The 13317-nt window shown below is 44.6% G+C and overlaps 1 protein-coding gene across 1 annotated transcript in view; it reads left to right on the top strand.

Moving 5' to 3' along the window:
• LOC115116266 (gamma-adducin-like) overlaps positions 1 to 13317 on the top strand; it is a gene marked incomplete at its 3' end in the record, with an annotated part of 57296 nt that overhangs the window by 32520 nt on the left and 11459 nt on the right. Inside the window, exons 3-6 of the mRNA XM_065015071.1 lie at positions 5204 to 5342; positions 7480 to 7631; positions 8112 to 8192; positions 12976 to 13125. Coding sequence (XP_064871143.1) covers positions 5204 to 5342; positions 7480 to 7631; positions 8112 to 8192; positions 12976 to 13125 — 522 coding nt within the window. The remainder of the gene's footprint in view (positions 1 to 5203; positions 5343 to 7479; positions 7632 to 8111; positions 8193 to 12975; positions 13126 to 13317) is intronic.

The raw sequence follows: 13317 nt of genomic DNA, 5'->3' as shown, positions 1-13317 counted from the left end.
TATTTACTGCTACTGCGGTTTGGGAGAAGGAAGCAGTGTGTGTGCTGTTGGGTTGTGTATATTTACTGCTACTGCGGTTTGGGAGAAGGAAGCAGTGTGTGTGCTGTTGGGTTGTGTATATTTACTGCTACTGCGGTTTGGGAGAAGGAAGCAGTGTGTGTGCTGTTGGGTTGTGTATATTTACTGCTACTGCGGTTTGGGAGAAGGAAGCAGTGTGTGTGCTGTTGGGTTGTGTATATTTACTGCTACTGCGGTTTGGGAGAAGGAAGCAGACTTTTATTTCTTCTTCTCAGGCTTAAAATGACTGGATAATTTATAGAGCCTCCCTGACTCCAAACCCCTGTGAGAGGAGAGGAAGTGTTTCATCCATGCTTTCTTTCTGTTGATGTTCTCTTCATGACTTTTAACATCTCGCTCTAAAGAACATTAGCATGCGTACTCTGAGGAACCTTTGAAACTCCAAACGGGAAGCTTTTCTGAGAGACTATCCCATTTAGTTTGGCATTTAGGTTATAAAGCAACGTTTGTTAGCTATGTTTTGGTTTATTTACTTTATCTCAACGTTGCCTAGCTAGCTTTTGGTTTGGCAGCTACGTTATCTCAACGTTGCCTAGATAGCTTTTGGTTTGTGATTTAGGTTATAGAGCAATATTGCTTAGATGACCTGTGTGCTGACATTTACATTATCTTTCAATGATAGACCGAGAAGAAGAGAGACAGAGACAGAGAGAAAGAGAGAGAGAGAGAGTGAAAGACAGAGATTTCAGCTGCACATTCAAGATGATGCTGTACTGAAGTATTGATGTTAGGTGTCGTGTCTTTGCCATCATTAAACAGAAGACTTATTTATCAAATAACTCTGTAATTATTATTACGCGATTAAACTGATTAATCATGTAACTGTAATTAACTAGGAAGTCGGGGCACCAAGGAAAATATTCAGATTATAAAGTTATAATTTTCCTAATATAACTTTCAGATATTTATATCTGATCACTTAGTCTTCCGATTAATGAATTATTCTTTACCTCACGTTAGTCTCATTCCAAACGTTGTAAATTGTTGTTTATCTGCACGAACCCAGTCTTCACTATGATTCAACCATACATCAATTGTCTTAAATCATGTAATTACTAAGTAATTCACAGAAAAGCATAAACAAACAGTAGATAGTTACAAGGAAATGATAACGGCGTTTCCCTAGAGGGATAAACCGGTATTGCAGCTTGGTGGACACAAAGGGAAGTGGGGGTCAACTGAGATGAGACACTACAAAGTTGATCATTATAACAATTGAAATGCTAATCCTTTGCACATGAACGCTCACTCATTCGGGCTCACTCAAACCTTATACTCAGGTTTATGGTCTCCTCTCAAACCTTGGCCCTCTCGTTATCGAGGTAAGCTGGTCTCAACCTTAGTCCTCTCATAATTGAGAGAAACATGGTCTGGTGATAGAAAACCCGGGTGGGGGTTTCGTTCGGAAGAGCAGAAAAGGGCCTGTCCCAGGATGCCCGACCATAACTGTGCTCATGGGCGGTCCTCTGATTTAGTTAAGCTCCAAAGGGAATTGGAGTTTCCTTCATTAAACAGACCAAAATCACATTACACAATTTCACAAACAGTATCATCCTCACTCATTCATCTTATACAACAATTAGATGTAAGCCTCATAACTGAGGCTATTATATAAACAGTGTTGTGGTAATCTGGCCATATTGTCTCCCATGAGTTTCACAAAATTGTACCAAATGGACCAGTTCGTAGCTGGATTCTTCAACCAATCTTTTATACCTTCTCCAGAACATAAATGTTGTTCGGACCTCAAGTTCTGTGAGTTGGAAGAAATTCCTTTGTTCTCTCTATGAAAACTCACTCTCTCTCTATACTGTGGCCATGAGGAGACAATCTCCTCCAGGAAATTACGACCGGAGGTCGCAGCAGCCTGAGTGTAGGAGACAGAGAGAGGGGGATAGTGATCGCTGTACCCAAAGAGGGCAACGTCATGACATATGCTAGGCAGTACAAACCCCCAGGGAGGAATGCGCTGGTCAAAAGTAGTGCACTGTATAGGGAGTTGGGTGCTAGCTGGGATGTACAGTATTTCTTTTGGTCTGCCAGACAGTTCCTTCCTGCAGGCAGTGTTGCAGCTGGAATGGGGGACCGATTTTTACTGACGCACACGTCAATAGAATTGATTGGCTGGCACTTGCTCTCTCGGTCTCTCTCTCTGTCTCTCGCTCGCTCGCTCTCTCGCTCAATTCAATTTAAGGGCTTTATTGGCATGGAAAACTAATGTTAACATTGCCAAAGCAAGTTAACATATCTCTTTCTCTCTCTCTCGGTCTCTCGCTCTCTCACTCTCTCCCACCTTGCAACACAGTCCACATGAAAGAGTATCATTGTGCTCACTAAACTAGCAAGGCGGTTGGGAGTGTGTCTAGTTGTAATTACAGGGTATTCTATGATTCACTTGGACCATGGTGTGTGTGTGTGTGTGTGTGTGTGTGTGTGTGTGTGTGTGTGTGTGTCTTTAACTGTGAGTATTTATTTGACCAGATTGTGTGTCTGGATGGGGTAGTGGTGTCATTAAAACAGTCAGTGGTGACTTAAAACCCTTTCATCACCTCCCATCAAACACAATACGCGCGATAGCAAACCCAGCTACAGTCTAGTCATAGGTGTCTGTTGTCCTTTCCCACGCTACAGGGTTCAGCTGCATCCCAGCGCACTTACCTGTCTGTCAGCAGCCCTACACTCAGCAGGAAGACGATCATCCCAACAAATAGATAGTTGAATGCCAGGCTGATTTCTTTTAACAACACGTTAGGTAATACAGAAATATTACATACTGTAGATGTAACATTTATACACGGAAGGCTTTTATATAGTGCTGTTTATGGCTTTGTCACACAAAATATAAGCCTTTATTCTGATACGATTAAAAGGGAGAGGTTTTGGAGTGTATCCTCAAAGAGATTTCTTTCTCACAGTGACAGCTATTGGACCAGCTCCAATCTGCATGTCTTAATATTGAGAGAGAAGCTCAAAGACTATATTAAAGACACCATTTTGAAAGATGAATATCTCTTTGTTGTGAATGCACACGGAATCCTCTCTTCCTAAGCCTGACCGTCCAACCAATCACACACGTCCTCCCATACGCTCCAACCAATAACTGGAGAGGCGTGGCTCGTGAAAGTGGGAAAGCTCTCTGTGACCGTGGCTTGACTTTTCAGTTTAGTGTTGTTGTTTTTTCTCAGGCAGGATGGTGGACAGCTATTCATGTCAAGAGAAGGACCTCAGGCCAGCTTGATTAGATTTGGGCTCTGGCTGTTTGTTTCAACTCAATGTTAGGACAGTGTTATGGCACAGGGTTGCCTTGTGGGTTTAAACACACACACACACACACCACAGCAGCTAGATAACATGCTCTTCCGTGAGCTGTATCTGTGTTTTATTTTAGTCTCTCTGCAGAGGATTAGAGGGTCGAAAAACGTATGATCACATCCACTTTAATCTGTTAGATGAAGGTGATGGGGATGAAATCCCTGCCGCTCAGCGTTATAATCTGTCTTTGAACACATCACAAGCTCGCACACTGCAAATGCCTGCCACAGTGTGTGTGTGTGTGTGTGTGTGTGTGTGTGTCATACACACGTGCAGGCCTTTTCCAGTAAAAGACTATTAAGACTGATGCAGATTCAGAAGTAATGAAGGCAGTTGTAATCAAGTCCCGCACACAGGATCCCCTCCCAGGCCTGATAAATAGAATCATGGGAACAGTATGGAGTTTATGACAAGTCTTTTCACTCCAGCCTGTAACAGCACAGTCGACAGTATAATAGAAAAGTCCAGAACAAACCTCAAGCCCAGCAGACACCCTATCCACATCCGCACCACTGCAGTGCAGCAACCAGACCTAGCCAAAACCGTCACTATGGCAACAGGGGCTGAACGACAACGGAATGTTTGGCCTTGACTCAGAACCCCTCAGAACCCCTAGAGTTATACTGGCTCTGTGTTCTGTTCTGTGTTCCCAGGAGATGCTGTAGAGATTTTACAATACCACCCCCACAAGAGGGGAAATGAATCGACCCGATCCCATCCGCAAACAATAATGGACTATCCCATGGGGCCAGCCGGCTGGAGGGGGGGGTTAGAGAAGAGTAGACTGTCAGAAATGTTTTGTGTTTAGGGTGAGACTCTGAATCTATACCCAGGCTGTTGTGGAGCTGACTACTCTTATGCAAGTGTGTGTGTGTGTCTGAGAGACATGGAATAAAAACATTAATATTGGATGTGTTCCTATTTAGAAAGTCATTGTACTGAAATGGTGTCACGTCCTATTTCTTCCCCCTCTCTGAATCTTGTTTTTAAGAGATGCACTGTAAGACGTTTATAAGAGTTGACCCAGGTCACTAAGTAACGGAACAACGGTTCCTCTCTTGCAAAAGCAACAATTGCAACATGGTGGCCCATCCCGTTGTCAGTTAGTCATTCTATACAGTCTTTCAAGCTATTACTTGTTTATTACAATTCAGTTTATTGGCTTTTGATCTCTTTTTATAGTATATATAGCTAACATTTTATATGTAATAGGGATTTTTCTGATTGATGTGTTTCAGTACATCAAGACTAACCGTGCTATTGTAAACAGTTTCTCTCTCAAATTATAGTGTTGTTTTTATAAAGAGATAATGAGATGTAATGGGATATCAAAGTTATTGCCTTAGTAACTCTTGTACTGAGGTTAAATCTAGTCAACACTGTGGTAAATCTAAGCCCTGCTGTTGAAGAGTGTGTGGGCGGTGTGTGTGTGTGTGACTCGCCCCAGTTCCCTTGATCCTCAGCTCTACCTGTCCTAGTTCCAGTTGTGGCAGTGCTTTGGAAGCAGCACTGGGTCAGTCAGGAAGGGAGGTGAACAGAGAAAGAGATGGAGAGGAAGAAAAAGAAGACTGAATTGGGTAAAGAAGGGTGTGCAGTAGTGTGTGCCTGTATCAGTACTGCTGTAAGTAGTGCAGGGGGGACTTGAGGATGTGGAGATTACAGAAGGATAGACCTCTCTGTCCCTGGTCAGCCAGTTTAGACCAGTCAGTCAGTCAGTCTGGGTTTACTGAGAGAGTGACACCCAACGACCTCCAGTCTAATCTGTGATTAATGTTTCTCTCTTCTTCTTCATTTTCCCTCTCCTCGTCTCCAGGTCTTTAAGGATGAGTTGGAGGGGCTGATTGAGGAGCAGAAGAAGAAAGGCAACAACCCCACTGGTCTCCTGGCCCTCCGACAGATCGCTGACTTCTTCATGTCTTCATCCGTGGCTGGCTTCAGCACCTCACCCCTAAGTAAGTAGTAGTATTGGTACGGCCCCTAACCCCCCTCTGTAAGTAGTAGTGTTGGTACGGTCAGTAACCCCCCTCAGTAAGTAGTAGTGTTGGTACGGTCAGTAACCCCCCTCAGTAAGTAGTAGTGTTGGTACGGTCAGTAACCCCCCTCAGTAAGTAGTAGTGTTGGTACGGCCCCTAACCCCCCTCTGTAAGTAGTAGTGTTGGTACGGCCAGTAACCCCCCTCAGTAAGTAGTAGTGTTGGTACGGTTAGTAACCCCGCTCAGTAAGTAGTAGTGTTGGTACGGTTAGTAACCCCCTCAGTAAGTAGTAGTGTTGGTACGGTCAGTAACCCCCTCAGTAAGTAGTAGTGTTGGTACGGTCAGTAACCCCCCTCAGTAAGTAGTAGTGTTGGTACGGTCAGTAACCCCCCTCAGTAAGTAGTAGTGTTGGTACGGTCAGTAACCCCCCTCAGTAAGTAGTAGTGTTGGTACGGTCAGTAACCCCCTCAGTAAGTAGTAGTGTTGGTACGGTCAGTAACCCCCTCAGTAAGTAGTGTTGGTAGGTCCCGTAACCCCCTGTGAGTAGTAGTGGTAGGTCCCGTAACCTCCCCTGTGAGTAGTGTTGGTAGGTCCCGCAACCCCCCTCAGTAAGTAGTAGTGGTAGGTCCCGTAACCTCCCCTGTGAGTAGTGTTGGTAGGTCCCGCAACCCCCTCAGTAAGTAGTGTTGGTAGGTCCCGTAACCCCCCTGTGAGTAGTAGTGGTAGGTCCCGTAACCTCCCCTGTGAGTAGTGTTGGTAGGTCCCGCAACCCCCTCAGTAAGTAGTAGTGGTAGGTCCCGTAACCTCCCCCTGTGAGTAGTGTTGGTAGGTCCCGCAACCCCCCCCCCCAGTAAGTAGTGTTGGTAGGTCCCGTAACCTCCCCCTGTGAGTAGTAGTGGTAGGTCCATTAGGGCACGCCGTAGCAAAACATGTAGCAAAGTCAAATGAAAATGAGCATTTCTTATTGAATGTTCAGGTAATCCCTCTCTGTTTCGGGTCCGTTTTTTCAGTTTTCTTCCATTTGGTGCCTAATGAAAACAATCCTGGTGGTACGGCCCGTAACCCCCCTCAGGAGGCAGTGCTGTTGGTACAGCCCGTCACCCAGGCAATGCCCAACTGCCACTCACTGGAGCTGCATACCATACTATTGACTTTCAACTAGGCCAATATTTTTAACTCTATTGTTTTTGAAAAGTGGAGACTTCCAAATCTGTATGGACACACACACTTGTTAGAACGCACGCTCATACACAGAAACACACACTATCTATCAGTAACCTGTCCCTCCTAGCTGACTCTGGAAAAGCCTGGCATATATTTCTCTGTTTTCATCCCCTGTTCAGTCCAGGTTTCCACATGTGAAATCTGTTTCCAATCATACAATTACAGACCTCGGAATGTGGAACTAATGATCAATTACCACGACAACCACTGAAATATAGAGTCCTCAGTTATACCTCATATATCCCATAATATGTCCACATAATAACACCACTAATCTCAGCAACCAGCGGAAAGTTACGGAATTTGCTGTAATTTGTTGTAAATGAGGAATGAAAAGGATAAGATTGTCAAGTATTGTTTATTACTTAGGAAATATGTGAAGTAAGATGATTGAATTATTTAAAAATGTACTGTAACTACATAGCATTTTCTTTGATATGAACATTGCCAGTGTCAAAGGATGGCTTGTTGCTATTTGTGTCCACTGTCCAGTGTAGAGCACTCTATAGTAAATCAGTTGGTTAGATGAGACGAACCCAGATGTATTCTACCGCTGTCTCGGATGGTTATCGGTTATTAACAACTGATCTGAAATCTGTTTAGTATCTTGTCTCTCTAAATGAAATATGTATTGAATGATTGAATTGGTTTCCTCTTAGAACAGTTGATGTACTTAGTAGAATGGAGAGAACATGGTCTGTCTCCATTCCCAGGCTGCAGGTAATCTAATATGCAGGCTGTGTGTATTGATTGTTAATGATTCATGTTATTATTCATATTGATAATTATACAGAGAACAAGAGAGCTGTCAATCCCCACACTCAACAATAAAAAAATTAAAAAACATTTTTAACCCTCTCTGCTTTGCTTTCTCTGCTCACCCCCTCTCCAGGCCTTGGAATGGTCACTCCCATCAACGACATGTATGGAGTGGAGTCTACCACTCTGGTGAAGGGGGAGAAGCAGACACGCTGCAAGCTGGCCAGCCTCTACAGACTGGTGGACCTGTTCAGCTGGGCACACTTTGTCAGCTCCTACATCACAGTAAGACAACGATTAGATAACCTTTTTAAAACCTTTATTAGAACCTGTTCAGCTGGGCACACTTCGCCAGCTCCTACATCACAGTAAGACAACCATTAGATAACCTTTTTAAAACCTTTATTAGAACCTGTTCAGCTGGGCACACTTCGCCAGCTCCTACATCACAGTAAGAAATAAACCTTGCACTAACCTCATTCAGAACTGTCATAACCGTGTCATAACTCATCATAAACCTATTCTGTAGAACTGTGTTTTGAGACATACTGCAAGCAGGTATGTGTCATCTGAGTTCTGTCTATCCCCTGCCTACAGGACTACCCTCAGCATGTGTTTTCAGGACACATACAACTGTGTGCCTGTCCTTTTGTTTGGGAGCAGTGTGTTTGAGCATCAGGTTCCTAAAGTTTTGTTTGTGTCAGCAGCAGCAGCACTGTGCAGTTTCAAGGTCATAACAAGGTGTTTTAACGTTGTTGTGTCCAGGTCCGAGTCAGCAAAGAGCAGGACCACATCCTCATCATCCCCAGAGGACTGTCATTCGCTGAGGCGTCCGCATCCAACCTGGTGAGTCCAACACCAAAGCACCAGGAAGCACGTGTGCTGGACTGTGTTCAGTAGTACCAAACAGGATAAAAGGTTTTGAAATGGAAGAGCAACTATCTCTGATATTGTCCAATAAGAATGCTCATTGTCCTTCTCCAATTCAAACCATTTTATCCCATTTGGTCCTACTGAACACAGCCCAGGTTGGAGGTGTAGTCTGTGTGTTTGTGCCAGTAAGCCAATGTACTGCGCCATGTGGAGTAAAAGGTTTCTGGCAGCCCTTCTCATAAACCCAGCACAACAGCGCCAACACTTAATCAGCCGTCTATTTCCTTGAATTATTTGAGAGAGAACTATTGGATTAGCAGAAATCTAACATTCTGGCACAGAGGCTGACACACACACACACACACACACACACACACTGGTCTGTGTTTAGTCAAGCCATGGAGGTCAGGGGAGTAGAGTAATGTGCTTGATATGGCGAATACAATGTTATCCTGCAGTTACATTACAGTATCTCTTCATTGGTGAGATTGGGATATTGCTGACTGTGGGAATTCCTACAGTATGTTACTTTTTGAAGAGTATTTTATCACTGACTCTTTGTTGCGTCTGTGATTGTCCATGTTATTGTCTGACTGGCTGCCATGTTATTACCAAAACCACCCTGTCTATTTGTCATTGTCTCTGGTCCAGTATCATGTCAGTGGTGGTAGTGAATGCTGGGTAATGTTGATGTCCTATGGCTAGTTTTGCTGCAGAACCGCTGGTGTTACTTTCTCTTTCTTAGTTTCTATTTGCTGCTCTAAGAAGAAAAAAAGAATGGCCTCCCCTGTAGGACTCACTCACTCTCTCATTCACTCACTCTCTCATTCACTCTCTCATTCACTCTCTCATTCACTCACTCTCTCACACTCTCATTCACTCACTCACTCACTCACTCCAAGCACCAGTTTCTGTGACACGTCAAGTGCATTGCAGGTGAACAATCAGAGTTAGTTGTTGACAGGTGGGAGTAACAAGCATCACTCAGCTCAGCTGTCTGACAGGGTGGGGCTCAGACTGGATCAGTAACTCAGTAGAGAGAGAGAGCTCAGAGAGACCGAGACAGACAGAGGGAAGATCTCAATTGCATTCTCCTCTCTCCTCATCTCCTTCTCAAAACCTATTGGAGGAGAAAGCCAGAGGTCCCTCCCCTCCGACCTTCTCCTCCAATTGGTTTTGAGAAAGAGACGAGGCGAGAGGACGCGAGGAGAATGCAATTGAGATCTTCCCAGAGAGAAGAATAACTAGGCCAAATGTCATTGTGAAGAGATGCAGAACTCTTCACTCCGATGTTAACTTAGTGATGACTGAATTGAATGAAGAATGTTGGTAACTTGTATTTGGAAGTTGAAAAGATCCTACTCCTAGTATATGTCTGGTTTCTCTTGGTTGATGCCGTCACAAACGGCAGAGTAACATTTAGAAACGTAATCTTTACTGTAGTACTGTAGTCACACACACAGAAGCTTTGTCTCTGTGAGATGACTGAGACTACTATACTCCAGCTGACTACTATACTCCAGCTGACTACTATACTCCAGCCTGACTACTATACATTTACATTACATTTACTTTACATTACTATACTCCAGCTGACTACTCTGCAGCTGGCTACTATACTCCAGCTGACTACTATACTCCTGCTGGCTACTATACTCCAGCTGGCTATTATACTCCAGCTGACTACTATACTCCAGCTGACTACTATACTACAGCTGACTACTATACAGCTGGCTACTATACAGCTGACTACTATACAGCTGGCTACTATACAGCTGACTACTATACTACAGCTGACTACTATACTCCAGCTGACTACTATACTCCAGCTGACTACTATACTCCAGCTGGCTACTATACTCCAGCTGACTACTATACTCCAGCTGGCTACTATACTAGAGCTGGCTACTATACTAGAGCTGGCTACTATACTCCAGCTGGCTACTATACTCCAGCTGGCTACTATACTACTGCTGGCTACTATACTACAGCTGGCTACTATACTACAGCTGACTACTATACTAGAGCTGGCTACTATACAGTTGGCTACTATACTCCAGCTGACTACTATACAGCTGGCTACTATACTCCAGCTGGCTACTATACTCCAGCTGACTACTATACTACAGCTGGCTACTATACTCCAGCGGACCACTAGCTGACTACTATACAGCTGGCTACTATACTCCAGCTGGCTACTATACTCCAACTGACTACTATACTCCAGCGGACCACTAGCTGACTACTATACAGCTGGCTACTATACTCCAGCTGACTACTATACAGCTGGCTACTATACTCCAGCTGACTACTATACTCCAGCGGACCACTAGCTGACTACTAAAGGCCTCTTTTCTCTTTTTTCCTTTCCCTCTCTTTCTCCACGGGTCTGTTATGGGTTTGAACTCATTCGGGGGAAGGTTTTAGATGTCGAACACCATTGACCTCCTGAGAGAAAGGAAGTCATCCAGAGCTCAGTGTGTGAGAGGTCACTGTGTAGTGAAAGGTCACAGGGGGGTCAGGGTTGATATTCTGGGCTCTTGCGTGGCTCGGCTGTCTGAGCTAGAAGGTGAAGGAGAGGATACCTGTAGGAAGACAGCTGGCCCTATGATTAAAGTTAGATTATGTTTCATTAGTAGTTAGTATGGGAACTGAGAAGGTAAGAGACATTCCACTCCGTTCGCGCTCATGATCTTTGATAGGAGGATTAGTTGTTTGATTGAGAGTTTGTTGGATCATCGTTGTTGTTGTTTTGAAAGGATTACCTGTTTGACTCCATGCTCCAAGCCAATCACCCAGCAGGCACTCCTTCTGATCAGCTGGACATTCACATCCAAACACAGTCCCTCTCTCTGACGTACCATACTCCCATTACAGGGTTTATTCAATTTAGCCACATCGAAAAGCAATATGAAGCAAGGATCTGTTCGCTAGCTAGTGGATGATCTATGTGGACTCTATCTGCATCCCAAAAGGCACCCTATTCCCTACACAGGGCACTACTTTAGACCAGAACCCTATGGGCACCCTGGTCATAAGTGGTGCACTATGTAGGGTGCCATTTGGGACTGAGACTGTTACGTCCTCGAGCTAGCCTTCCTCTAACCCTTGAATTGTCCCTAGGGTATGATGCACTTATAAAACACTTACATGACATTTAATACAGTAGATGTATACTCAGAAATCAGATTTCTAAATTAGATTTGGGGATAATTTTAGTCTCACAAGAGTTGGGTCACAATAAGTAAAGAATTCTGGCCAGCTGCTGCTATTGAAGTTGGATGGTCTCCATTGAAAACAGTACAGCAGAGAGGGGGGGGGGGGGACACACCCCCTTCTGGCTGAACTGTCCACTGAGATTCACGTCATATCTGGGGTGGGGTCAGGAGGTCAAAATGTATCTCTGTGATTGGTTCAACTCAAAGGACCCCAAGGAATTCAAGGATATGTGAACTCCATAGACATGTGGGTCACCTCTTCTCTATGTCCAACAAGCTGATAGCTACCAAGGGGTCTGCTGCCTCTGTACGTCGTTGTCGCAGAATGCAAACGTGTCATCAGCCTGCGTCACATTTGATATTCAACTCAACAACACTTCCCTCCATTATTTTTAGGACTGCTGTGCACACGCATACAGTAGAACTTGAGCTGTTCTGACGTCTGATTGGCAGACTTGTAGAGGGGTCTGGACACTGAAGGATGTGATTGGTCTCTCACAATCCAAGCATGTGATGTAACTTAACCGGTCATTAGTGTTCGATCGGCTGGTCTGTTCGTCTGACAGCTGCCACGTTAGACATGGTTTACTGGTTATTTCATCTAACTGGACAAACTAATCGATTCGACTGGTGTCTGTCATCCTCCCACTGTCCCATATGGCTGTCAGGCTGGAAAACAGAGTCGGACATTTCATATTCAGCGTCTGTAACAGTATACACTTCATATTTAGCCTGGTCATCTGGTGATTCTGTAAGTACAAATAGATGTTAGATTTATACTGAACAAAAAGGTAAACGCAACAATTTCAGTTTTTACTGAGTTACAGTTCGTATAAGTCAATTGAATTAAATGCATTAGGCCCTAATCTATGGATCTCACATGACCGGGCAGGGGTACAGCCATGGGGGGGCCTTGGGGGCATAGGCCCATCCACTTGGCAGCCAGGCCCACTCACTGGGGAGCCGGGCCCATCCACTTGGCAGCCAGGCCCACTCACTGGGGAGCCGGGCCCATCCACTTGGCAGCCAGGCCCACTCACTGGGGAGCCGGGCCCGTCCAATCAGAATTTGTTTTTCCCCACAAAAGGGCTTTATTCCAGACAGAAATACTGCTCAGCACACCACTTTGGCTGTGTTGTCTCATCATAATTTGTTGTGTATGGAGAACTGGCTGTACTCTGTCCTTTCCTCCTCTCTCTCGCTCTCGCTCTCTCTCTCTGCTCTCCAACCCTCTTCGGTAGCCGGTAATCTAATGACACATGGTAATGAAGTTCTCATTGAGGACATACAGTATCAAGACCAGATACGGTTACCATTCCTTCTGTACATTTCCTGATGATGAGTGTATGAACCATTTAAATTGTTATTACCTCTTTATATAGCTAGCAGATGTCTCCCTCACAATGTATATGTATTCTTCTCAAGGGAAGTGATTCACATGTTTGTGTATGTAAAACCATACATGTGTATTTTGTGTGACTGTACAATGGCTAATGCTCTTTTCTCTCGTTCTGCCTCTCCTCTCCCCCCTCTCCCAGGTAAAGCTGAACATCATCGGGGATGTGATTGACCAGGGCTCCACCAACCTCAGGGTTGACCCGTCAGGCTTCAGCCCCCACGCTGCCATCTACTCCATCAGGCCAGACGCTCGCTGCTGCGTCCACGTGCACACTCCTGCCACCGCCGCCGTGAGTCACTTTTCAGTCTGTTTAATCATTCAGGATCTTAGAGGAAGAAATGTTGTTTAAATAGGTCTGACTTTTAGACACATATTGTCCACATTGTGATGTTTTCAAGCACAGTGATTTATAATGCACTGTGTGATGCTGTAAATGTTCATTGCCAGTCTCTCTCTCTCTGTCTCTCTCTCTCTGTCTCTC

The sequence above is a fragment of the Oncorhynchus nerka genome, unplaced genomic scaffold (assembly GCF_034236695.1).
Source record: "Oncorhynchus nerka isolate Pitt River unplaced genomic scaffold, Oner_Uvic_2.0 unplaced_scaffold_1727, whole genome shotgun sequence".
Classification (NCBI taxonomy): Eukaryota; Metazoa; Chordata; class Actinopteri; order Salmoniformes; family Salmonidae; genus Oncorhynchus; species Oncorhynchus nerka.
Note: the sequence above shows the minus strand (reverse complement) of the source record. Positions and strands in the feature narration are given on the sequence as shown.